Source organism: Lissotriton vulgaris, chromosome 10 (genome assembly GCF_964263255.1).
Source record: "Lissotriton vulgaris chromosome 10, aLisVul1.2, whole genome shotgun sequence".
NCBI lineage: Eukaryota > Metazoa > Chordata > Amphibia > Caudata > Salamandridae > Lissotriton > Lissotriton vulgaris.
In genome coordinates, this window is record NC_141698.1 from 62,076,859 (window position 1) to 62,104,825 (window position 27,967).

At 45.5% G+C, this 27,967-nt stretch overlaps 1 protein-coding gene across 1 annotated transcript; it reads right to left on the reverse strand.

The window, feature by feature from the left end:
- Positions 1 to 209: 209 nt before the first annotated feature.
- AQP8 (aquaporin 8) lies at positions 210 to 27,967 on the reverse strand. Its single transcript, XM_086940463.1, has 6 exons — positions 27,554 to 27,967; positions 16,399 to 16,659; positions 7,390 to 7,516; positions 6,690 to 6,904; positions 5,252 to 5,386; positions 210 to 1,882 (listed from the first exon to the last, which is right to left on the reverse strand). The coding sequence occupies exons 2-6, from the start codon at positions 16,647 to 16,649 to the stop codon at positions 1,834 to 1,836; spliced, it is 777 nt and encodes a 258-aa protein (XP_086796589.1). The 5' UTR covers positions 16,650 to 16,659; positions 27,554 to 27,967; the 3' UTR covers positions 210 to 1,833.

The following is a 27,967-nucleotide window of genomic DNA, read 5'->3' on the forward strand; positions in this document are numbered from 1 at the left end:
AGGGCGACTGCTGATTTCAACATGGTTCCCTGCAAATACGTTCATACTCAATTTACTCCATTGGGTCGGCAGGGCTGATGTGGATTCGGCCAGAGAGGTTAAATAACACTTGTGATTATACAAAGCGACCGAGTCACCACTCTTCACTCATCCATCCACCCCGGCCTAAACTGAGTGGGCATTCACCCACCCAAAATAATAAACAATGGTTATTTTTGTAACAATATTTATTTCTGTAAAAATTTTGTATTTATATATTTACAATTATTTATATATTTTACATCAATTCTTTTTTGGCTGGTGCAGGTGTTTGTCATTTGTTGTATCCAGTAATACCTATATTTAGCCACAGAAGGGGAGGTTATGTGAAATTAAGCAATTCTGGCCACGGGCTCGAGCCAACAGGTGTTCTTTAAAGGCTGACAGGTTTGTTTTTAGATTGAACGGGCTGCTGTACCTTTGTTCCATGTCTTCCCTCTCCCTATCTCTTCCCTCCCCATTACTTCCTCTGATCTCTTAATGCATTATTTCAACATTTTATCCTCCTCTGTGAAGAAAGTCTTCTCGTAAATACCTATCTTCACCGCCTCTTTCCTTTTACTTTCTGCTTCCCTCAATCCATACCTCTTCCCTCCATCCCACTTTCCTTCCTTCTTCCATTCCCTCCTTTTATTCAGTCACCAACCCCCTTTCATTGTCACTTGCTTCCCCCTCCTTCCATCACTCCCTCCCTTTTCCCTGTCCCTTGCGTTCCTCCCTTCCTTATTCGGTCAATTCTTCCATTCACCTTTCTTCCCCTTCCCTCCCTGATTTCTCTTCTTAAAAGATTGATTCATTCAAGCCAGGGTTGGATTGGGATTAAAAATCGGCCTGGGCACGTATAAAAAAATCGGCCCACATTTGCATAATGCCTTCCCTCAAATCACTGCTTTCAGCGTAATTTTACATAAAAAGGGGGGTAAAAGAATGCACCCATCAGTTTACACTAGTGAAACACACCTGAAAACAAGTGAGGCCACTTCTGCTCAGGCTCCCTGCCCCACTCAGTAAGCCTACATTAATGGGAGGCCCAGCGAAAGAAAAGGGGTGACACCTCTACCTGTTGCTGCTATACGGGAGGTAATGAGTGCCCATCTCCCTCCTGAAAGGCCACTCAGACACCCACTGGGCCGCTGGCGGTATAGTCGAACAACGAAAACACCGCCCAAATCGGCCCCCAGGCAGCTCACAAGCAGCCCTCAGATGGAACTTGGATCCCGGCCCTTCGGGCGTTGCCCGGATGCCCCCGTTACCAATCCAACGCTGATTCAAGCCTTTCTTCTTTCCTCCCCCTCCCTACTTTTCCTTCCTTTCTTTCTTCCACAACCATTCCTCCCGCCATTCTACGTCTGCTCTCCTCTTCATCCTCGCCTATATTTGCACCTGTATGATAACACCTACTTCCCCCATTCTAGTCAAAGGTCATTGTGTTTGACCTGACCTGAAAACTAGTTAAAAGGAACATGACCAAAGGGCCTCTCGTGAGAGGACGGGGCGAGAAAATGCTGTTTGTTGTGTTTGGGCGCCATTTTGCCGGTAGGTTCACTTTGCAGCCTTGTGGATGTTCTAACCTCGCCACGAGGGGGTGGTGTTCCTTCCCAGAGTCCTGTAGTGATGACGTCAGGTGCCCGCCGAATGGCAGTGGATTATGGGATATCACAGCCCTCCAGGGGGCTTGGAGGAGTTTCCTGCTGGCTCGAGTCTCCATACTTATGGACGGGTCTTGTCCGCAGCAGCCACGCTGCTATGCAAAGTCCATTATTTGGGGCGCGTGGACTCCTCTTCGGGTGCCATTTATGTTCCCTTCAAGAACAGGCGCGTTTTTTGGTCGCCAATGAGGAGCCTGCATAGGACAAGAGTTCAGGATTAGCCGTCAATAATGTATTTTTAGGTGATAATCTTCCCTACATTTGGGGGAGTTTATAGCCAAACTATTTATAGATTTATTTTTTTAACTATTTTTTTATTAGCATTTATGACATTCATTATATTATACTAAATAGTGTGCAAATTTAATACATGTATATCCAAATTGAGCTAACAAAAACGAAACCACAAATTTTACGAATGAATAAATAAGTGGTAAAGCAAATCCGAATTTTAGTTCGAAAGCTAAGGAATGGATGCAGGGTAATACATTGGAGAAATCACCCAAATGATCAGCAAAGGCAACCTAGATTGACATATTTTACACTTCCGTAACATATCACCACTCACCCATAGCACCCTACACATCAAACCTCATGAACACAGTGCTTCAAGGCCTGACACGAAACGTGAAGCGCAAGAAAAATGTAGCCCTGCTCTCACTCTCTCCATCCAGCTCTCTCTTTTCTCTCTCCCTCTCAGTCCATCCATCTTTCTCTCTCATCTGGTCTCTCTCTTCCACTCCATCTTTCTCCCCACCCCACCCTCACTGCAATTTGTCAGTATAGTGCATCGGCTGCACACCATTCAAAGGGGGTTAGTGCACCAAAATGTGCCCTACCCACAGCTTTCACACAAGAATACTGACTTAGCGCCACAGCTTTCTTGTAGGAATACAGCCATAAAGCATGCTAGAGCATAGCATTATTTATGGAATACTGAACAAGGGGGTGCTGCACCCAAAACATGAGTGCAGGGATAGCGCACTGTAATGCACTTGGTCCACAGCATTATTTTACTGAATGCTGCACTAAGGAGAGCCATATCCCCATCGTTGCTGTAGAAATGCTGCACTACGGTTCAGCAGATCCCCAGCATTACATTAGCAATACTGCGGTATAGAGGGGAAACTCGCCAGAGCTCCTCCTCCGCACACAACCCGTCTGGCTGCTTGGCAGATGACCGTTTTGGGGCCTGAAGCTCCCCTTCTTATAGTCCCGTTCCAGAAATCAAATGTGATTTAGAGTCTGAGTCTGTGAAGTTTACATTAGGGGGGGGGGGGGCGGTTCTTCCTTTTGAAGTACCCACTCCTCTTCCATCTCTTCCTCTTGAAAGCAGTCTGTCACAGCAGGAGCAACTCCAAAGCTGATACCCACATGATAGGCCATGGAAGTGACTAGAGTTCACGCCTGAATGTCAGTGACAGTGATGTGTGTGCCAAAAGGTTAGCCCAGGCTCCCAGCCTTTAAGATTTTCTTATCAGCCCCATCACCTTCCTGAGATGTGTCTACTCTAGGCCCCTTGCTTTTAGACTCTCTCGGAATCAAAAAGCACCCTTTAAAGTGTACAGTGCATGCCCGATCCTCCCCTCCCCAGTGGGTGTCTCACCCAGCTTACAGGGATGATGCAATACACAAATCTCTCCAGGGGAATCTCTTTGCCTCCACTCCATGTTTCACCAGACAGACCTGGGTCTCCCAATGGAACCCATAGTCTGCTATGTACTGTACCATCCACAGACACACATACACGCAGCACATGCATTTCATATACCTACACCGCACTGCACAGCACTGTATCCTTCATGTACTGTACCACTCACAAGCACACATACACCCAAGCACATGTATTTAATATACATGCACTGCACAGCACTGTATCCGTTGTGTACTGCACCACTCGTATGCACAATAACACCCAGTACATGCATTTAACATGCACAGCACTACATCCTTCATGTTTTATACCACTCACAGGTGCACATACACCCAGCACATGCATTTAACGTGTACACACTGCACAGTACTGCATTATCCAGTATATTGTACAATTCACAAGCACACACACACCCAACGCAGCATTTCACTCCAAACCAATGAAGGCCAAGGGGAGAGTTAAGCCTACAGCAGCCCGAAGGCCTCATTCCAGTGGCACAGGGTAAGAAGGACCTGATCACTACATGGTATGCTGTCACCACCACGCCCATGCTGCTTAACTCCCGGTGAAGGCAAAACCCTTCCCACCACTATGAGGGTATTGCTTTAGGCTCCCCTCCAGGTCCAATAGAACACAATCCGTGAGACGGGCCTATGTCATGGTGCATAAACATGATTCATGTTTACCTATGACAACAAAAATCAGCATTACGGATCCAGACATCAATACAGCTGGCACTCAGGGCAGGGCTGCACGTACATTACCGAGGAGGGGACTTTTCCCTCCAACATCTGCACCATAAAATGCTAGGCTCACAACATTACTTTGGGAATACTGCACTATAGATTAGTAGATATACAGCATTACTTTGGGAATACTGCACTACAGAGTGATAGATCGCTAGCATTACTTCGGGAATACTGCACTATACAGTGCTAGATTACCAGCATTACTTGGGGAATACTGCACTGCAGGTTGGTAGATCTTCACCATTACTTCAGGAATACTGCACTATTGAGTGTGTAGAGATATTGGGTTACTATGTGAATACTGCACTGTGCAATGCTAGGCTCACAACATTACTTTGGGAATACTGCACTACAGAGTAGTAGATCCCCAGCATTACTTTGGTAATATTGCACTATAGAGTGGAAGATCTCCAATGTTATTGTGGGAATACTTCACTATACAATGCTAGGATCACAACATTACTTAGGGAATACTCCACTACACTACTACAGAGTGGAATACTGCACTATACAGGGCTAGGCTGACAACATTACTTTGGGAATACTGCACTATTGAGTGTGTAGAGATATTGCATTACTATGTGAATACTGCACTGTGCACTGCTAGGCTCTCAACATTACTTTGGGAATACTGCTCTTCAGAGTAGTAGATCCCCAGCATTACTTTGGGAATGTTGCACTATAGATTGGAAGATCTCCAGTGTTACTGTGGGAATACTTCACTATACAATGCTAGGCTGCCAACATTACTTTGGGAATACTGCAATGCAAGGTACTAGATCCCCAGCATTACTTCATGTGTACTGCACTATAGAGCAGGACACCTTCAGCATTACTGTTGGAATACTGCACTATGCAGTGCTAGATCCAAAACATAACTCCAGAAGCACTGCACCATTAGGTGCCAGACTCACGGCATTACTATGGAACAACAGTATTGAGAAATGTCAGATCATTGCATTAATATTGGGAGAGCACTGCAGTTTGAAAGACTCACAGTAGTAACACTACCATGCCACACTTTAATGTTCTGAATGCACAATCACACCTTGAAATTACTGGACTGTGCTGTGCCCTTATGTTCAGCGTTACCCTGGGTTATACTGCAACACAGACGGCCAGGTTCTCAGCATCTGCATGTTATGCCCCAAGGGCCTTACCGTATTATGGTCCCGACCAGGACTCCAGCCACCATGGGGCCCACCCAGTACACCCAGTGGTAGTCCCAGTAGTCGGCCACCACGGCGGGCCCGAAGGCGCGTGCAGGATTCATACAGGCCCCTGAGACGTCTCCGCTGCAAGGGAAGGAGAGGCACAGGGTCAGTGGCCGCTCGAGAACAAGCCAACAAGAGAAACACAACCAACAGCTCATGAGGATGGTGAGAACCCATCACACAATCAAAGGGCTGTTTTAAGAAAAAGTGATCAAAAAAATCTCCTTGGGTCAATATGGGGAGCTGTCCTAAGCAGTACTGCAGGACCATCAATGAGTAACAAAGAGGAAAGAATGCCCTGATATGAGCCTTCAGTACCTTTTGAGCAAGCAAATATTTGGTAAAATTCTTTCTGAGGTCCCTGTCTTTAGTCTTACTGGGAGCCCTGATTATCATTCAAATACGAGATTTCATCTGTGTATGAACTTTAAGACAACTTTTCTGAATCTAAACTCCCACCTTCATGAACTAAAAAGAGAGAAATGACCAAGACCGACACATCAGCGCCCTTCTGCCCCAGTGGGAGTAGTACATGTTCAGCTCTGCTTGGAGCACGCAAGTCAAAGTGATGAGAAGGCTTTAATATGGACCATTAATATAATAGAAGGTTGTGAGCACAAAGGCCTTACTGATCTATCATGGCTGAGGAGGCCTGCTTCTCAAGAGCCTCACAGTATATCTTTAGAGGGATACCACCTAAGATATCCAGAATAGTCACCTGCTGTAGAGAAAGCTGTAAACACATTTCAACTAACCTGGACATAGTTTGGGCCCACAGCAATATCTGGATCTAGTCTAAGAAAGGTATAACCAGATGTTTTGACTGCCTTGTAGAGTGGTGTGGCTCACTGGTTAGAGGCGGCAGACCCGGAAGCAGAGGTCGGCCCGGGACCAGGGTTCGATTCCCGACGCGGCAGGGTCTTGGCCCATGGTCAGCGGACTCGATAATTCTCGCCTCGGTGCCTACTCCAACCATGGGTCCCACTCAGCAACTCTGGGCAATAGCTTGCTTAATCTCTACTAATGGCCCCATCAGCGACGGGGATGCTTGTCTTCACCTTGGAGCAGCCCAGGAGGGACCATCTCACAGGGAAAGCCAGGATGGGTTCCCCAGCGGTATACAGCGCCGGGACGCCCCTTTGCTGGGGCAGCTGTGCGCTTTACAAGTATACAACATTTAACATTTAACATTTTGTCTAAGTGTGCTTGTTTTCCAGTGTAAGAGGTCTCCAGGACTTGGCTTTGCGTACAGGGTGTGCATTGAATTGTCTTTCCACACCAGGCCAGGAAACCCCTAGTCCTTAAAAAGAGCATTTTCTGTTGACGGCTTAAATAAACAAGGTAAATCGTTATAAAACCCTGAAAGTCGTTCTAGTCGTCTTACCCAGCTAAGACACCGACAGTAACGGTGAAGCCGATGGCGAACGGAGCCAGGGGGGTCTTGGTCTTCTCATTGATGGCTCCCATGCAGACCGCGAGCACCAAATAGAACGTCATGATGATTTCAGCACCAATAGCAGGGCCTATCTGCTCATCGAATTGGATGGTGGTGAAGGCAGCTCCGCTGACATTGTTGAACTGGTCTTCTGGGGTCATGGCCTGCAGCAGAGACAACTTGGTTAAAAACCAGGCCAGCACAGACCAAGAAGCAGCTTATCTAGTGATACCAGATGGTAATGATAGTCACTCTTACATGCAGATCGGGATTACAACCCTCCAAATAAAATAAAATATTGGGTAATGATCCAACTTTCTGAACCAAGCTGTCTTTCAAGTAACCTTCGCGTCTTTGACATGCTGGGTCCCATTCCCTTGACTCTTTGTAAAAACCCTTACTTGCAAAATATAAGGAACCTCAAGGGCAAGTAAGTGGGCTCCAAGGGAACCCTAGTAGTGTAACACAGAAGCAGAAGAAAGTGAGGTGAACCACGGTGGGTTTGGGACTAGAAGCACAGAACTCAGAGCTGAGCAGGCAGCATATAGTTTGTTCATTTATTCAAGATAATTCAACCCAATAAGGTTTTTAAAATTTGCCTTCCACAATCTGAGTAATCTGGCAATTATGGAAAATATTTGTGACTCACCTTGGCCAATCCTGCTGCTATCAACCCTCCACACAGCTGCGAGATCCAGTAGGGTATCAGCATGAAAATATTCAGTCCGCCCATGATTGTGGCTCCCAGTGACACTGCCGGGTTAAAATGGCCGCCACTGAAAAACATGAGACTTAATGTGAAACAATGAAGGCAAACAAACCAGCAACAAACAAAATACATAGCAAAACAAAGAGGATGTGCATCAAGAATGATTTGCATAAGGCTAGGTCCAAACTGGAATGGCGTGGCAAATGAAAAAACGATATATTGAGACCTAGAATGGACTGAGGGTAAATGTTTAACACTATTCAGCATTCCATTCATCATCTTTATTTTGTAATTTTCTCCCTGAGTGGCAAGGGTATGGCCAGACGTGGGTCCTGTGCTCACTACGCCACTTTATTCAAGCTAGCTTTTCTGCTGAGGGGTGGTCCCGAAACTGGTCCCAGGATGCTTGTTTCCCGACCTGGCCTGGCAGTTTGGGAAGGACTGTTCTCATGAGGAGCAGGGTCAAGGCTGATTTGCAAATGGCTGGAATGGTGTGGCAACCAGAAAATCGATGGATTTAGTCCCAAACTGTACTGGAGTGAATAATATAAACTGTTCCGCATTCCGTTCATTATCTTTGTTTTGTAATACACAGCCCCATGTCCGAAACGCATCTGAGGCATGCACCGTTCCACTCTTATATTATAAAATAAAATAAAATCTGACACCAGCGTCTTTGGAGTCCCTGTTCCTGTTTGTGCGACGAGGCACTTGGGTAGCGTGGAGTTGAGATATATATATACATACACATATGGATCAATTTCTGTTCCCAGTTGAAACCACAGAAGTAACGGTCCACCACACGGCTTGCAGAGTGTCACAGCGAACTTTTATTATCCATTTTTTCAGCAGTTCAGGTAGGCATGACGCGTTTCGGGCAGGGACTGCCCTTGATCACATAACGGAAATGCAGTTAGTGTCACTTTAAATAGAGCACACACTCATTTTTTTCTTCTATGATAACACCACGTGTTCTAATAGTCAAACATAGAAAACGGACTTTTTAAAGTGTAGGGTGTTTTACATGTGCACAGAAAAATTGGTAACTTTGCCAGCATGGCTTTAAACTTTTAGCAGCATAATTTATATTGCACATAAAATAGAATATTTTCAATTTAGTTCAATTTGCAACGAACATATGACCGCTTGAATGCGTTTTGACTTGTGCAAACTTAGACTAGCAGCATAATACTTAAAAACCACACAATACAACTACAAAAGATATATCTATACATAGTAATTCAATTTATAGTACAATTGCAACCAATAAATAACATATAAATATGTTAAAATAGTAAAAAAGACCTTAAATAAATAAAAGGTCAATTGAGATTTACATAAATAAATATTATGTTTAAAATGATTGTGCAAATGGCGATTCACCAAACAAATGGCTATACTAGTAATGTAGCTGATTTGTGAGTTAATTTTTCACACTGTCTCATAGAAATGTCACACTTTAATGTTACGTTGCTACATAAAAACATACTGTTTATAAAGTGCTAATGCTGAACTAATACAAGAAGGATAGTGCCACTACCCTTAAGCCACTGGTTCTTTCTAGAAGAAATGGACGACCAGATGTATTAAAAGCAAAATTCCAATTATAAAGTGCTGAGTGAAATAGGTGCAACCAAAGCAATGTGAGAGGTTTAAAAACTAGTGATACTGGAGAGAGATATAAAATCACAGGTTCAATAAAGGTCGCTCAGGGACATTAGTCAGATAGTCATTAAGTCATCTGCTGTAGTCATACGGATTGCTGGCGATAGAATGGACCCACGTGACATGTCTAACCGAATCAGTGGATGGGGTATTGGACAGGATACAGTAGTTCAAATTACAGGAAGGTATGCATGTCCTCCCTATCGTTAAGGCCGTTAGGATGCTTAGAATCAAGGTTAAGAATGTATCTTGTCTCTAACTGCCTTAGAGCCTTGTCCCTGTCCCCACCTCGCTTGGGTGCCGGTGCCTGATCAATTACAAAGTAAGTAAGACAATTCACGTCTTTATTGTGGCTTACTTTAAAATGTCTGGCTACCGGGTAAGCCGGGTCACTATGGATGATAGCCCGAATGTGTTGCAGGATACGTATATATACAGGATTTTTTGTGCTGCCAACATAACGTAAGCCGCAAGTGCACGTGAGAACGTATATAGCGTACTCAGTGCGGCAGTCATATTTACCCCTGATAGATTGTGCTTTAGTTTTGAACGGGGTGTTATAGGTGGCAGTGTTGGCTCCAAAGTTACATGCCCTACAGGTAGCACATTTACGAAATCCGTTACTGGAGGGCATCCAAGTTTTTATACTAGTAGACCCAGTGGAGATCTCTTTGGATAAGAGATTCCCCATGTTTTTTGATTTTCTGAATGTCACGCTAGGATGTTCTAATAACGTGGTTTTCAGAATAGGGTCTGTAAGGACTATGGGCCAATTCTTATTCATGATGTTACGTATTTTGCGTTCCTGTCTACTGTAAGTGGTGATCAATCTTGGGGAACTGTTTTCCTCTGCTGTGCCAGCATCTAACTCAATGGTGCTTGGTAACAGGGTGGATCTTGGTTTCTCATTAGTTTTATTCATGGCTTTGTCAAGAATGTCCTCGCTATACCCTCAGCTCGCATGCGTTCCGAACTTAACTGACTGCAGATATTAAATTGTTCCGGCGTGCTGCAAATGCGTTTAAGACGCAACAGTTCACTGTAGGGTATGCTGGCTATTAAGTGGCGCGGATGAGCACTAGATGTGTGTAATATTGCATTTCCAGCAGATGGTTTTCTATATGCTGTGGTAGTCAGTGTCTCATCTGTTATCTGTATTTGGACATCCAAAAACTCTAGCATAGTGTCACTTATGTTTGAAGTAAAGTGTAGATTAAACTCATTAGTATTTAAAAGTTCAACAAACTCCAGTGCACTTTGCATACTGCCCTTCCAAATAACAAAAACATCGTCTATATAACGAAGCCATGAAATAACATTGTTTTCAAACATAGTCTTGTGTTCCTTCATGAGGACCTGCTTTTCCCAAAACCCCACATGCAAGCATGCGTAGCTTGGAGAAAAGCAGGCCCCCATGGCCACCCCTTGCTTCTGTCTATACAGTTCCTTTTCAAACGAAAAGTAATTGTTATTTAAGCACCATGAGATGAGGGAAATTAACATTTTGTTGTGCATAGCATATTCAGCAGGACGTGTATTTAGGAAGTGTTCAACACCACGTAAACCACATTCGTGACGTATACTAGTATAGAGAGACTCTATATCTAGAGTTAATAAAATCCATTCCTTTGACCAAGTTATGTTACTGAGGTGCCGTAAAAAATCACCAGTGTCCTTTAGATAAGAGGGCATAGTTCTTACCAGGTCCTGTAAATAGAAGTCAATGTATGAGCCCACATTTTCCGTCATACTTCCTATCGCCGAGATTATAGGGCGTCCAGGAACCGGAGTAGTGTTCTTATGAATTTTTGGTAGTAAATACAGGAAGGGTAACCTTGGGTGGGTGTTGAATAGAAACTTATGCTCATCATTCGATAACAGCCCCTCAGATTTCCATTTGGATAGTTCTTTCTTTAAATTGTCCTTCGCTTTATTGTATTTACTCCACATTGTTAATTCATAACACTCATTGTTATTCAATTGTCTCTTGGCTTCTAAATCATATCGTTGTTTAGGCCACAGGACCACATTGCCCCCTTTATCAGATTTTTTGATGATGACAGAAGCATCCTTGGCTAGCTTATCTGTTAATTTGTTTAGAGCAACTTGTCGTTGATTGAGGGTAACATTTTTATTGTGATTAATGGAACAGTTTAGTTCTTTTATTTCCTCCACGACGCGGTCATGAAAGACGTCGATTGCGTCCTTTGGCATTAATGGAATGAAGGTGGACTTAGGTTTGAAAGGGCTTTCCCCTGCACCCTTTTGTAGTAAATTCAGTTCTCTTACTTTTGCTTGTGTTGGTGCTTGGGAATTCAACTCATCTTCATTGTTCAAGCCATGTAATGCCCATAACGCTGGTATTTCTCCGACTAACAAGCCAGAGGAGTTAGAGGCTTCCTGCTTGTTTTGCTTATTTTCTCCTAGATTTTTAAGGGCATGAAATTTTTTGAGTTTTAATTTCCTGATGAAAAGAAATAAATCTACACGCGTAGAAGCATAGTCAAAGTTAGTGTTAGGACAGAAGTTTAAACCCAAAGAAAGCAATTGTTCCTCAGCTTTTGTCAGGGTTATAGTGGTTAACTACGGTGTTGTCATTCATTGCTTCTTTTTCCGCCAGTAGTTTTGCCTCTTTTTTGGCTTGCCTTTTGCGTTTTCTCCGGGGCGGTTTTTCTGATGGTGTTCCGCCTTCGTCGGCTTGCATCCTTTCCTTTCTCGGTCTCAGGGTTTTCAAACGGTCCTGCACTAAAAAATCCACCTCTTCGCCTAAGCCCGGAATGGTATCTATGGGTTCCATGCTGCTTGAACCCACTGAGCTTAAACTAGATTCACTTGTGAGGGATATTGTGTCTAATTCTGGTAAGTCCCCAGTTGCTGCAGTCTGTTTGGCTTCCAAGATATTTGGTTTAATAGACACTTTTCCTTTCATTTTGTGGATATTTTCGTACTTTTTTGCAAAAGTGTAGATCTGGCCTCTTTCATAGTCCTCCAGGTCTCTGGCAAATTTATGTACTTTTCTATTTTTTATTTTTTATTCATACTTTTTCAAGCGTTCTTTAATTTCATTCATTTTTTTAGAAATCCAGTCCTGGTTTTCCATTTTACTTAAATCATGTTCCATTTCCTCAATTTCTTTAGCGAGGGCTAACCGATCTATGTCAGCATACTTAATTAAAATCCTTATAAGATTCATTGATTGCTGTAAGTTACTTTCCCCCCACTCGAGTAGCATTGCTGGATTAGGGTGCTCGAAACTGGGAGCTAACAGTATGCGCAGACCCCGAGGGACCCGGTTGACTTCCACGTACTTGGTCAGGGATTTGCTCTCCCACCATTTAGTTAGCTCTGCTCGCATTTTTTTCTCCAAATTTTTCAACAACAAATTGGCATCTTTATTCGTGTCTTCGGTATTGTTTTTCTGCGTGTTCTTCTGCGCATTTTTACTTTTATTTCTAGCCACATTGTCGAAGAGCGCATCGGCTTCCTGCTCTCTCTCCCGTACTGCGTTACTCAACATAATGCCAGTGTCCTTAAATTATTGTTGACTGCAGTAATAATAGCCTGCACGTGTATGTGCAACTCGGCGTTTTATATAAAAATGGAAAAACTCGCTGAATTACGTTAAGTCGTAGCCCCGTCTTGTGTATGCTTTTCTCAGATTACTCACCGGTGGCGAGGTCGAGCCTTCGCGGGTCCTCCGACTCAAGCGTCGGCGTCCTCGAGTACCGACTTTCACTCTATCGTAGCTCACAAGGGGTTCGGCCAGCCTGTAGGTTTCCTTCCGGAGCAGCAGAGGTTTTCGGGTTGAAGGCGGCTTCCAACGGTCGAGGCGGGGTCCGTAAAGGCGAAAGCAACCAGAAACTTTCGCATTGGATATGGATCAATTTCTGTTCCCAGTTGAAACCACAGAAGTAACGGACCACCACACGGCTTACAGAGTGTCACAGCGAACTTTTATTATCCATTTTTTCAGCAGTTCAGGTAGGCATGACGCGTTTCGGGCAGGGACTGCCCTTGATCACATAACGGAAATGCAGTTAGTGTCACTTTAAATAGAGCACACACTCATTTTTTTCTTCTATGATAACACCACGTGTTCTAATAGGCAAACATAGAAAACGGACTTTTTAAAGTGTAGGGTGTTTTACATGTGCACAGAAAAATTGGTAACTTTGCCAGCATGGCTTTAAACTTTTAGCAGCATAATTTATATTGCACATAAAATAGAATATTTTCAATTTAGTTCAATTTGCAACGAACATATATACACATATATTCAGTCAAAAAAACAAAGGTTATATGGACGTTATAGTTAGGCTCAGACTTCACTTCTACAAGATTATTGAAATTCAGCAGTTATAGTTATCTGAGCTAACTATAACTTATGCCCTCGCAATCCACTGCTTTGACTTCACATATCACATTATATCACTCATGGGATGATCAGTGACATCAATGATGACATCTCAAATGACATCACTGATGACATCATCAACAGAACTACTCACACAGACCCTCACAGTCCCATACCAGTACTCACACAACCACTAACCATAGGGCCACTCATACATCCACTCATTCATACAGCCTCTCACACACCCACTAACTCACCCATAAAGCCACTCACACATCCAGTCATACAGTCATTTACACATCCACTCATACATCTGTATAGCCGCTCACTTGCCCATACAGGTGCTCACATGCCCACTCACTTTCAATACAGCCACTGGCACAGCCACTCAGTCACCCATACAACCACCCACAGAATCACTTACATACCCATTCACACATCCATACAACCACTCACACACCCATATACCCACTCATGCCCCACTCACTCACCAATACAGCCACTCACACATCCAGTCACATAGACACTTACACACCCACTCATATATCCTTATAGCCACTCACACATCCACTTACCCATACAGGTACTCAAACACCCACACACTCACTCCTAAAGTCACTCACACTGCCGCTCACTCACCAATCCAGTCATTCACACATCCACTCACCCATACAGCCACTGACACAGCCACTGGCTCACCCATACAATCACTCACATGCCCACATAATCACTTACATCCCCAATCACACATCCATACAACCACTCACTCAGCCTTACAACCACTCACACAGGCATTCACTCTCAAATAAAGCCACTCTCACCCACTCAATTACATATAAACATACTCAAACAGCTCCCCACTCACCCTTACAGCCACTCACACACCCTCTCCCTCACCATACAGCCACTCAGTCAACCATAGCCACTCACACACCTATGCAGCCACTCACTCTCCAATACAGCCACTCACACAGCCACTCACTCACCATACACCTACTCATATACCCACTAGCACCACAACCATATAGCTACTCACACACCCACTCTCACTCATACAGCCATTCAGACATCCACTCACACACTGATAAAGACAGTCACACAGCCACTCAGATGAGATATGTTAGAAATAGTATAGAAAATTCCATGCACAGAAAGAATAGTAATTTAGCTCATGCTGTAGCTTAGTATATATCGTAAAGTCTCAGAAACGATTATGAAACACTTACACTCATGGGATGATGTCATCAGTGATGTCACTTGAGATGTCATCAATGATGTCATTAGTGATGCCATTTGAGATGTCATCAGTAATGATAAGTGATGTCAATGACCATGTCATGAGTGATATAATATGTGAGGTCTTAATCAGCGCATTGCGTGGACTTAAGTTATATTTAGCTCACGTAACTAACTGCTGTATTTCACTGGTTTTGTATGAGTGAAATCTGAGCCTAACTATAATGTCCCTGTAACCTTTGCTTTTTTCAGTGAATTTCTAAGGTTTAAAAAAAATCTATTTACCAACTACAATGTGCCTGTAACACTTATATATATATTGCAAGAAAACGCCACAAAAAGAAAAAACATCCTTTCACCTAAATGTGGCTGACATATGCTTACAAGAATTTGACATTTAAAAAAAACTTAATTTTCACTAATAATGTTTTTGAATGTTTTAATCTTATTAATAATCAGCTACATGTTACAAAGTCATTTAGACACTTTATAACATCAACTTTAAAAAGGAAGGGACAATAAACCACCATTAATCTAGGCACCCAAACTGCAGTTGAAATGAATAGCAGTTATTTAAAAAAAAATGAATTGTGCTTTTTGAACTAGTTTTATCACTAAAGAGAAAGGAACTATTTAGGCGGATATGAACTAAGTGCAAAGGCTTTGTGCAGTCTTTCAAACTGAAGGAAGCCAATGGGTAATGTTAGCTGACTTAATACCAAACTCTGTATGATGCAGTGGGCAGGAGCAAAATGTGGTTTGCAGTAGGTGAAGCCTGCTGACCAAAGGCCACTCTGTACATGTATAGTATGTTTGATTTTAAAAAAAAAACAATAGGCATTTAAATCTGTCTCAAAGGACAGACCTAAAAAAAAAAGAAATGACAGCACAAGAATAATTATGCGACTTTGCACTACAAACATAGAAAGTCGACTAGATTTATGTTTGTCGCATCAGCATGTGCACTGTGATCATTGGAGAAGGACAAGAGTATTTCCTAACAGTCATGCTGGGATATCTTGTTAAAACATTATGTGAGAAGAGGGACATGAGGGGGCTCAAGGGGTAATGGAAAGAAAGAGTGCTGATTGTTAGGGGTACTTAACCCCTTCACTGCTGCCGTCGGCCATTGGCCGACGGCAGCACTACCTCCCCAGTGCTGCCGTCGGCCAATGGCCGAAGCGGCCCCGCCCGTTTTGCAGAAGTGCAGCACTGCGGGAAAATCGGGGCCGCAGTAAACGGGTTAAAACATAATACTTTTCAAACAAATCAACATTTTTTAAGGCTTTTTAAACATAGACGAGAGAGTGTGTGTGTTTTTGTCAGCAGAACCGGACTGGCTAGCGGGCGTTTTGGCATGCTGCCGAGCTAGGGGCTGATGTAATTGCAGTGGGGCTAATTTCGTTGATGGAGACCTGTGTGTGCTTTGAAATAAACAAAGCAAAACGAATTTCTTTCAGCACATGCAGGTCCCCATCAACGAAATCTGCCCCCAGTTCGGCAGCATGCCAAAACGCCCGGTAGCAAGTCCGGCCCTGTTTGTCAGCCTGGGCATGTAAAAAATCTGACAGACACTGCACATTACCCAACTGAAAGCACTTTTACCATACTACTTGCTGCAGAATGCATTTTTTAGTGGGGTGTAATACCCCAAACACCCCCTCTGGAATTACTGTAACAGAACTGCTGCCTACCTGATGCCCCCAAGGACTGCGATGCTTAGCCCCAAGGCCAGGCCGTGTGCCAGGGCGGGCTGGAGCCTGCCAGTGCCGTCGGTGTTGCTCGCCACCGCCATGATGCCGATGAAGAGGAACATGGTGGTGCCGATGACCTCGGCAATGCATGGCTGCACATACGCCTCGAACCAGTGCGACCATCTGGAGATCGGCTTGTGGTCCGAGTCGCCATCTTTGATGGACATGCGGCCAAACTCTGCGTCCGACATCAGGCGTCCCCTGGAGAAGCAAGAAGGATATAGATGAAAATAATGAGGAAAAAAACAAGAACCACCTCAATCCAAAGTAAATACCACTGTATGAGGAACAAGACAAACCATTCCACCTGCTTTACTAAATGCTGCTATTATTTTTCTACTTCTCTGTCTTTACCGAGTAAGAAAACACTCTGAACAGGAAGAAAGAAGGACACTATTTAATATCTATGTGTCGGACCTGGCCTCTGTCATCAAGGCCCATGGGATGAGCCTTACCTCATACGCTGATGACACACAGTTTGTGCTGGCCATTAATGGGGATGGAGAAAAGGTAGCAGAAAATTTTCAAGGCATGCGGGCGATTGGAGAGTGGATGGCCTCCAACTGCCTAAAACTAAACTCCGAAAAAACTGAGGTGGTCATTTTCGGAAGTCTTTCACCTAGCTGGTCGACTACCTGGTGGCCCGCCACGTATGGAGCCCCCCCTAAACCAGTCACTACTGTCAGAAATCTTGGTGTGACTTTTGACGAGAACCTGAACTTTATGGCCCACGCAAACAAAATAGCAGCCACTGCCCACCATAAACTCAGGCTGATTAAGAAAATCATGCCGTTCCTACCAATTGCAGCAGGTAAGACACTGGTAAGCTCCCTAGTGTTGTCCTCCCTTGTCTACTGCAATGGCCTATTTATTAATACCCAAGCCAGAGTGACTAATAAAATGCAGACGATCCAGAACACTGCAGCCCCTCTCCTATCTGGAACACCGAAGTTTATGCCAATTTCTGAGACTATAAGGAACCTCCACTGGCTCAAGATCCGGAATAGGATAAAATTCAAAACACTCTGCATAGTATACAAAGCACTGCACAACTATGGCCCGCATTTTCTTAAATCCCACCTTAGGTTCCACTCATCCACAAGATCGCTCCGATCCAACAACCAAAATCTTTTGGTGATACCACGAACCAAAACAGTCACTTGGGGCGATAGACGCTTCTTGGTGGCTGCTCCCAGACTGTGGATTTCTCTGCCAGTAGCCATCAGAGAAAGCCCATCCTTGATGCAATTTCGTAGAAAAATAAAGACCTGGCTGTTTGGTCAAGAATAGCAGCCGACTTAATCTCTGGGAACTTCACGTACAGTATCTAGCGCCGAGACGCCTACGGGCATTTGTTCGCGCTGTATAAATTGCAAAAATAAATAAATAAAATAAAATGCGTTTACAGAAGAAAGTTGGAAAATACATTTGAAGTTTTGTTCTTCTCTACTCTGCTTCCTTTTAATTTGAAATCTCCATATTATACCAAAGCCCTTATCTCTTGTCCTTGTCCTATTGTGTTCCCTTCATACTTAATTCTATCATTTCCTTAGTTCTGCTCCCTTCTCTCATGGATTTCCAAGCACCGTTCAGTGCACTTAAACTTTTATGTTGGCCTGTCATAAATTGGGGCTTTGACAGGCCTGCCAGGCAATCTAGCACCACGAGTCCACTGTGGGGGTCATTTATTTTGTCCCATGGGCCATTTTTAGGTTCAGCCTAATAGGCAGCACATGGGCCTTCTGTTGCAAGACATAGTGTGGCCTTACCAAGAACATACATGGGCTTGCAGCCTACCTATTGCTTACCACTGATTGGCTTTCCGGTCACTCTCGTAAGCTTGCATCTTATTGGATGTCTATCCTTGTCCATAAGGTGTCTGCCCCTTACTTGTGTCCTTCTGCTGCTGACTTTTAGGGACCAACTTTTTTCTTTTGTCTTAACCGCATGCAGGGCCGGACTGGGAACAGCAACCACCCTGTCAGATTGCTGCTCGACCGGCCCTGGAAGGGGATGGGGGGGTGGGGATTCTAGTAAGATGCACTGCTCCCGCTTTTGTTATAGGGGGCGATATCGAAGCACTGCTGCAAAACCGGCCCCCAGTGACAAAACCGGCCACCCAGCCACAAGACCAGCTCCTACCCCTCCAATCCACCACTGGGAAAATGTCTGGTGCCCGATACGGCCAGTCTAGCCCTGAATGCACGTACTTTCCAGCTCGCTTCCTCATGTACTCCTCCTGACCCCCCTCCCCAGAGCGCCCTGCTTCACTCTCTCACCTTGTGTTTATTGCCACCCCCTCCATGATGCCTTGCCATCATAAGCTTCTTCCAAACGCCACCTTGCTTTCTTGCCCTTGTGCTTCTTTCCTGCCCGCTCCATGCTTCTCTACCTGCCATTTGCCCCCCCCCGGCAACCATATTGCTCTCTCATGCCCATTGAGTCTCTTGCCCACCTCTGCCCTCCATGTTCCTTCCCCCCCAATAGCCCTTGAATACAAAAAGAAGTTCATATTATTTTGTAGGGGCTCTAATGCGTCAGGCGCACCTATAAATGGTGAGACCGCAGCATCATAGCACCTCTCGTTTTAAGTTTATCTTCGATGCTGTGCAGCATGGCTAAAAATAATTGGCAAAGTCAATAAGAGCCAATGTAAATGTAAATGTAGTATACTTGTAAAGCGCACAGCTTCCCCAGCAACGGGGCGTTCCCGCGCTGTATAACGCTGTGGAACCCTTCCTGATTCTCCCTGTGAGATGCCCCTCCTGGGCACCCCCAAGGTGAAGCCAGGCAACCCAGCGTTGATGGGGCCGTTGTGGAGATTAAGCAAGCTATTGCCCAGAGTTGCAGCGTGGGACCCATGATTAGAGTAGGCCCGAGGCGAGAGAATAATCGAGTCTGCGGACATTAAGCCCAAGACCCTGCCCCGTTGAGAATTGAACCCTGGTCCCGGGCCTGATCTCTGCTTCAGGGTCTGCCGCTCTAACCAGTGAGCCACACTTCTCCAATAGCGAGACCTGTTGGTTTTGCCAGTGCCTGCTATGTCCGATAGGCCGGTTTTGGCAGAGAGTTGTGCTGCAGTACCTAAGCCTTCATATTACTTTTATGGTGTGAGGAAATGCGGCCGCCCGGTTACATCTGGAGCATTATCTAATTTGGAATAAAGCACCTGGACGCTACGGCAAGAAAAGACAGTTCAGGGTGTGACTGCTACCTTTTGCCGCCGATGCAGGATTTATATGCCCTCATTATGCTCCACTCCCTCACCCATACAGCCACTCAGTCACCATAGCCACTCACACACCTATGCAGCCACTCACTCTCCAGTACAGCCACTCACACAGCCCCTAACTCACCCATATAGCTACTCACACACCCACTCTCACTCACACAGTCATTCAGACATCCACTCACACACTGATAAAGACAGCCACACAGCCACTCGGATGAGATATGTTAGAAATAGTATGACTAATTACATGTACAGAAAGAACAGTAATTTAGCTTATGCTGTAGCCTAGTATATATCCCTGGTAGCTTCAGACCTGCAACGAAGCCGCAGAAGTGATTTCATTCTCTGGCCCAAGTTGTGCAATGTGTCTGTCTGTAAAAGGCTATTTTATGTCTTAAGTATTCCACATGCAAGTCCACAATGAACTGGAAATGATCTGTATTTCACACTGCCGCAGCGCCAGGAATCCGGGAGATGGTGCCAGGCCTGTTACACAAGAGAGGCCCGTTTATTAAATTAAAAGGGCGGACGGTGCTCATGGGGCAACGAGATGACGTGGCTAAAAAATTCGCTCCTTGTAAACGCTAGGGACACAGAGAGTTTCGAGGCTTAGAACAGGCGGGTTATGTGTCGAAGGGAACGTTGGTGTTATAGGTTCAGACAGGAAGCCCACCTCAAGGAACACACATCTTACAGGCTCTTGTCTTAGACAGCAGAGCTGTCCCTCAGGGCACACAGATGTTACAGGTCTGGCCTGAGGCATCAAAGCTCTCCCTCGGAGCTCACAGATTCTACAGGCTCTTGTCTTAGACAGCAGTGCTAAGATTTGCTCACTTCTCAGATCGCATGGATTCTACAGGTTCCCTACGGGTCTTACAGAGACAGAGCAGATCTTCAATCAATCAACCAGGCGTATGTTAAGCGTGACTACTCACCCGCAAGGGTCTCAAGGCGCTGGGGGAGGGGGGGGGGGGGGGGTCGACCCCTGAGCTGTCCCTGGTGCTCAAAGTCACATTTTGCACTAATGTGCTTCACTTTTGGTGACTTTTCGCCTGTTTCGAGATGTTGATAAATGTAGCCCTTCATTCCCAGACCTGAAATACTACATAGCGCTTATCTGGTCGCACTTGCGTAAGAAAGGACTAGTGCCCATTTAAACTTCGGAAGGATGACAGGCAGCGATGGGTTTTTGGGGGGACCATACCCTTAATGTGCAGATTGCACTCAGATCTCTGCAGCAGGCGCTCAACCACCGGTCTACCTCGCGTTCAAGGTTATCAGTTCACAGAGCGGTCTCGCCACAGCCGCGCGAGCCTGGCCCAGCTGCCCACGGGAACCACATTAACTCATTGGCATAATCTGATAATGCAAGCTAACACTGCTCTTTAAATCCCGCTGGGGTGTGTAATTGATGGAATTCTTGTTCGAATAGATTAACCCTGCAACAGTGGCCCAGAGCGCCAGAAAGTCACTGAAATCAAAATATGAGTTATTCAAACTGAGACTCCCAGGGGGCAGAGACCAGTTATACTGGCAGCCCGCAGAATCTACACGTTTTAACCAACTTTTAAAACTGCCCAGGAGACGGCCGTGTGATCTTGGGCACCTGCGCGTTCTGTGAGTGTCTAATCTTGGCTAGGGCGTCCGCGCGGATCGTCGAGCTCGCGCCCCCGCCTCCCCGCTCTCTCTCCGTATAGTATCCTCTCAATCTCGCACCCAGCCCCCGCCCCCGCCCCCAGTGATACCGTATCTTGTACAGCCCGCCGCGGTCACGGTCGCTCCCTTTGAAGTCGGGTCGGATTTCGACCCCGCCGGGCATCATTGCACAAGCCGAGCTGGGCTCACCCGTGCCACACTTGGCGAGGTGCCCCGGGGTATCGAGCCGGGAACCGAGCAGCTGTCAGCAGGCACGGGGACCAGGTACGGCGCTTTGGAGGAAGGGGTAGGGGGGGGGGGGGGGGGGGGGCTGGCTGTGGCACTCCGGACCTCTCTGCAGCCATTTACAGTAAGTATTCAGCACCCGGGGAGGAGTCATCGGGACATTGATACACGGCAGAGAAGCAGAGGCGGGCGGTCACACGTGTGATCGTGTGCCGAACATCACAGGGCTCACGCTCTTCTGAGGCGGGGTTGAGCTCAAAAACAGGTCTGTTCGTTCCACGTTCCAACCCGTGGCACCCGTAGCGTCCAGGCTGTTAGCAGCTTCTGGGGTCCCGCCGCTAGGAAGAACTACCTCTCAATTTGTTGAAAGGGAGAGAACCGAAGCGCGGGGCGATGACGGGACTTCCCAGGGTCACACAGCCTGGCAGAGCGAGGAAACCAGATTATAATACGGATTTCCGAGTCATATAATCAATCATGTAAATACTAAACCGCAGGATTGCGCCATTTCTTCTTCAGGGCTGCGAGCCCGTGACCTCACATTCACCCCAGGCCATACATGGAGAAGTTATTGACGTGGGCAGTGGGCACTAAAGCTCAGCCATGTACCCAGGAGACGGTGCAGACAAGGTGGGTGCTATGCCCAAACCATCCTTCTTCCGGGCGAGAACTGAGTCTAAATGTAGCACCTCGGAATATTTTTTTTTTTCCTAACATGTCCCATTGCCTAGGGAAGGGCCATGCATAATGAAATATCCCGGTGCCTGCAGCTGAGACGGAGCCGACCACGCTTCGATCCTATGGAAGACACCAAAGCTGAGTTTAAAGTCTCCGAGTCCACTCCGCAAAGCCAGAAAGAGCCTCAAGGCGCATCAGCCGCCGAGAGGAGCTACGCCAGTAAATTCTTCACTCTATTCACCAATCCATTCAGCCATGCATACCGGACCCTTCATTCATCTCTACATCCATTCATTTGTCCGTACATCCTTCCATTACTCTAAACAACGATTCACTCATCCACCCAGTTGTTGTCCACCTGACTATCCATCATACAGACACCCACCCCCCTGTCCTCCATCTGTGGTCACCCACAGTGGCTTGGTGAGACCACCCGGGACAGCCATGCCTTGGACCAGGGTTCTCCAAAGTAATTCCTGGGGGGCCGGATCCATGCCAGATTTTAAGGAAACTACACTTATCTGAATGGAGATATGTTAAAAATATGGCATGGATACGGCCCTCCAGGACTGACTTTGAACAACGCTGCCTTCCACGCTCACACCTCCCACATTCTACCGGTGCGAAGTTTCTATTACGCGAAGGAAGTTTCGCGTAGATCCTAATGGTGGCTACTGTGGCCCTCAGAGCTTGCTGCATTTTCAATGTTTATTCCCTGGCAATATTTCACCCCAGATACAGCGTGGCAGTGAACATGGTTGTGACGCTTCATCTCACGGTAACTTTAATACTGGTTTCCTTGCAACTTTATGAAACTCGAGGTTTGTTGATGCTTTATTCTTCCCGACATTTTAGTGCGAAACAGTTGTGTTTGCTCATCACAGCCAGGAAAAATGTAAAACAGGGTTTATGGTTGGTGACAGCTGTGGCGAAATGCTTTCATCTTCATTTGCATTATTTTTCTTATAACGCCCCCCCCCAACACACACGCCAAACACATAACCTACCCCACACCTTCACCCAACCCTGTCTTAGATTACCCAGGCTTGCCCACTTTTCACAATGTTCTATTCTACCCTATTTTTGATTTCTAGCACTGTCCAGTCTTCCTACTTAGCACACTCTAGGTGCAGGGTGGCACCAAATTCAAAACATTGGTGATTTTTTATGCCTTTTTGGAGTACTGTAGGGTCAGAAACACAATCATAAAAAACAATTTACACAGATATTATAGGAAGGTAGGCATAACCTTTCTAACCAGTAATGCTACTATGTGTAGCAATACCGTAGCTAAAGTAGTGGTGGTCATTTTTGGAGTAGCACAACCACTAGTGCTATTGGTACTAGTACAAGTAGCGCTAGCCTTGTTATTGTAGAAGACATATTGATATTTTTTCAGAAAGTTTGTGTTTTACAATATTTGCTCCTCCTGCAGAAGTGCAAAGTGGCCGAAACATGTCGAGGGCTTGGCATTGTGATGCTGCAGCAAGGTTTGCCTCATATTTCAGGACACGCTGCACCTCACTTAAGTTCTTTTTTAATGCAGTACAAGTGAATTTCTTCAGAATTATCTTTTCTAAGTGTTATAAGGATACTTGGAGGGAGGGTTTTAGAAAGCGTGCAACAACATAGAGAAATAGGTATAGGGCATAAAAGAACAAATAGGAAACTAACAACAGATGGGCTACATCGCAGATATGATTTTGGGGTGAAGGAGAAGCACAGGGTCTGAGGGACGACACTGCTTCTTGAACAGGAATGTCTCCAGCTGGGGTTGGAAGGTATTATGTCAGAATCCATACCCCATGGCCAATAAACCAACTATTGTAAAAAAATACCAGCAATTCATAACCACAAAGATAGTGAGGGTGGCAAAAAAAAAGACATACTGAGCAATGTGGCGGATAAAAAGAAAGAGAAAGATGTTGGGGGTATCCCCATCATTGAAAGGAGAGTGGAACATATAAGGTGAACCCCATGGTAATCTTCTCCTGGTCCTGCTGTTAGATAGGGTTTTTTGTAGGACTTGGTTTCTTTCTCTTCATAAGGATCTCTCTTACAAGGCAAGGAGGGTTTCGTGGGAGAAGCCTTATGCTATCATGGGGGAAGTTGTGTGAAATTAAAATTCTGTCCACCACGTTGTTCGAAGTTCAGAACTTTCTGAAGTTGTGAACTTTGCAAGTCTTTGCCGAATGGCAAATAGTAACACTAAGGGGGTCATTAGGATGGCGCATGGATTGCCCCCGCCAGGCTGGCGGTAGCCACTGGCAGGGGGCAATCCGCCCGCCATCCTCACCTAAATGACCCCTTGCCATATTAGGATGGCGGGGGGACCGCGGCGGACGGAAAGACCGTCTGCCGCTTTTCCGCCCAGTTGCCTTGCGACCGGGGCGGAAAAGGTTTAATATGGTGGCGGTGTCTATCAGACACCGCCATCCATATTAACATGGGCTTCTTTAGATGCCTTTCCGTGGAGGCATCGAGGCATGCAGTCTTCACTTTGGGGGCCCCTTGTGGGCCCCCAGAGTGAAGGAGAGGTGGGGGTTGCACACGGGGGTACCTGTGGTACCCCCCTGCATTTGCATAAACAAAGTGGCAGGCACCGCGCGGTGCCTGCCGCTTTGTGTATGCAAATGTATACGTGCATTATTTAGCATTGTGGCGGGCAGTGCTGAGAGCAACGCCCGCCACAATGCTAAAAATTCAGGATGCGCCCGCCACAGTGGCGGGCGCATCCTAATGCCCCCCACAGGACCCCCGCCCTTATGGCGGGCGATCCCAATCACAGATAGGATGGCGGGCGGACTAGGTCCGCCCGCCATCCTAATGACCCCCTATGAGGTTTTATGGGAAATCGCTGCTGCAGAAACTTCTTTTTCTGGCCGAATTCCCCCAGAAAAAGCTTAGCTTTGTATTTTTTTCCTCTCCCTATTGTGATGCAATGGCATAGAGAACTGCCAATTTAAGCATCTTAAGCGGGGGCTTCTCATAGGCCCCATGGGGTGGTGAGCTGGGTCGTACTAAAACTTCATTTGGCTACTGATATGGCTATTCTGTCTGCAGTCAAATGCTCGTACATAAAACTGCTGCGAGTACCAGGACTGGGGCATGGGAGGTGAGCTAACCTACCAGTGCTTTATTTGAGGCGGTGGTTCTGGTGCCCAACACCGGCACTTAACTGTCAACTCTTGCGCTTTTGGCAGGTTACCACATCGTGGTGCTACCTGACTAATTTAGAGATGAGGATAACAACGTTTGTTCATCAATGCAATATACATTGAAAATGACACTTTCCTGATGCTCAACCCATTCTTATATCTTTGGGGGCCTGGAATAGTCAGAATTGTCACACTTGTAGGAGTGTGATGGTCAGTGTTTGTGTTTTTACTATCATTGGCAGCATGGGAGGGACAATGTGTGGTTCAAGCTGCAGTGGTCTACTGATGAGGGCTCTGCATATATTATTTTTACAAATCAAGCACTGTAACCTACCCAGCAAAGGAAGAGGGGAAAGAGAAATTATGACAATGTGAGAACAAAAAGACGAGGCAAATAGAAAAAGTTAACAGGAGAAAGATAAAAAAACGAATAAAGTATGGATGAAAGACAAAAGATGTGTAGATAGAATAAGGACAGGGAAGAGGAAAAAAGAAGGGTGGAAGGAAGGAAGTGTGAAAAGAAATAAGAAAGAAAGAGAGGAAGATGGGACGAAAGTGTGAAAGGAGTACCAAAGATTGAATGCATGGAAGATGACAGGATGGATGGAAGAGTGAAAGGATTGATAGATGAAAGGGTGAAGGCATGGAAGCATTACAAATGAATAGATGGGGAGAGTGAAAGGATGGATGGGTGAATGGATGGATGGATGGATGGATAGATGGCTACATGATTGTATTGGTAGGTGGATGAGTGAATGGATGTAGGTATATATGGATGGAGATAGAGAGGTAAATGCAAGAGTAAATAGAAGGGTGAAAGGATGGAAGGATGATGAAAGCGTGAAAGGAACTCTATCTAGGAGGGTCGGTGTTAGCTCACTTTATAATGCTCAGTGTGATTAGAAGTGTGGTTCAAGTGGGGGCTATTTTAATTGTCTGGCTGATCCCTTGTTTTGATGCATTTTTCTTCTGCTTTTTACAATTTTTGTGCATTCTTTTTTGGTGTGGGCGAATTTGGTGAAATAAATAAAATACAGCGCTAAGAGAGCCAAAGCAATGTTGCACGGAGTTACTGCTTCTGGAATGATACTCCACTCAAATTGAGGAGTGGGTATTTACAGAAAATTGATTGTGTTCTTCTTTTTTTCTTTTTGTTTAGGGTACACACTGTTGTATATATAAAGTATATATTGCAATTATAGGTCTTTTGTCTTTTTGTATATTGTATATATTTTGGCCACCTTGTCTTATGACTCATAACATTGTCCTCCTTAAATTATATCATTTAATGACGACAGAAATAACTGTAAAAAACAGGATAATAAATTGTATCTTGTTTTGAAGTAGCCCATGCTTTATTGATTCCTCAGTACCATTTTTTCTACTTTTTCATCTCTATGATGCTCCTTGCCCAGGTATGGGAGGGTAATCTGGGCAGAACCCCTGTTTATTACGTAGCTTCTGGAAGTTACACAGGGGGAGAGTTAGTTGCTCGTTTGGTATTTTGTCGCCCTGGGAAACCTCAGGATGGAGAGCGCTGTATGCTCTGCTTCCGGTGCTGCATGCTCTGAGTTTAAGATTCGATTGTACACCCTGAAAGCCTCTAAAGGCAGACAGAACGAGAGCGGTGGGAACAAATTAAACAAAAGAAGGACGCCTTTTAAACCTATGTGGTCACCCAATGGGAGTCAATGGTGTCAACCCTAGGGCAAGCGTTATAAAAAACATTGATTAAACATAGACAAAGGACAACAGTCACATGCACTCAGAGCCACGAACATACAACCACTGGCACAGAAACTCTGCACATCTACAGCTGTTGTATTCAGAAGACATGTAAGTGCAACTATTTTCTCATCTAGTGATTTAGCTGCAAGGGAATAAGACAATCTGTACTACTCATGAGGGTGTAGCTTCAGGGCAGCCAAGTAAGTCATGTTTTGAGAGAGAGTGTACAAAGACACCATATTAAGGCTAAATTTGTATGGGACCAGGGTGACTTCCATGAAGATAGGTGATACACAAGTACAAGTGAGCCACACTAACACATTTATCCCACTAAGTTTCCATTGACTTCAGGGCCATAAAGAATGGATCACCCCCCTAAAAATATCTTGTGAGTGATCCTTATTTTAATGAGACTCACCCTCTTCACTCTCTTTCGGCTGGCCAGGTAGTCAGTGTCTGGGTGGTCACCGTGGGATGGTCGCTGCCAGGTGTGCTTGCTGCTTTGGTGGATATCGCTGGAGCAGTTGCTGCAAGGTGGGTGCTGTACCGGTGGCACTGCTGGGAGGGCTGGTTTGGCAGTGGGTGTTGTCGCAGAAGTTACTGCTGGAGTGGTCGCAGCAGGAGTGGTCGCCCCTGGAGTGGTTGCCGCAGGAGTGGTCGCTGCTGAAGGGGTCGCTGCAGAAGTGGTTGTTTCTAGGATCCCAGAGCGGTCCTTGCCCCAACTGAAGTTGACGATGGCCAACGCTCAACGCACCTGAGGTGGGCTCTCTACCTTACCTCTGGACTGCGTGTCCGAATACTCAACCACTCCACCTGCCAGGAGCAAAGTGAA

Bases quoted from the DNA above. Each gene is read 5' to 3' on its own strand.
- AQP8 (XM_086940463.1), bottom strand. From the start codon at position 16,649: ATGTCGGACGCAGAGTTTGGCCGCATGTCCATCAAAGATGGCGACTCG. The intron at 5,387-6,689 runs GTAAGACGACTA...CTTCCCTTGCAG, and splicing joins ACTGTCGGTGTCTTAGCTGG to CGGAGACGTCTCAGGGGCCT. The intron at 1,883-5,251 runs GTAAGGCCCTTG...TGTCCTATGCAG, and splicing joins CTGGTCGGGACCATAATACG to GCTCCTCATTGGCGACCAAA.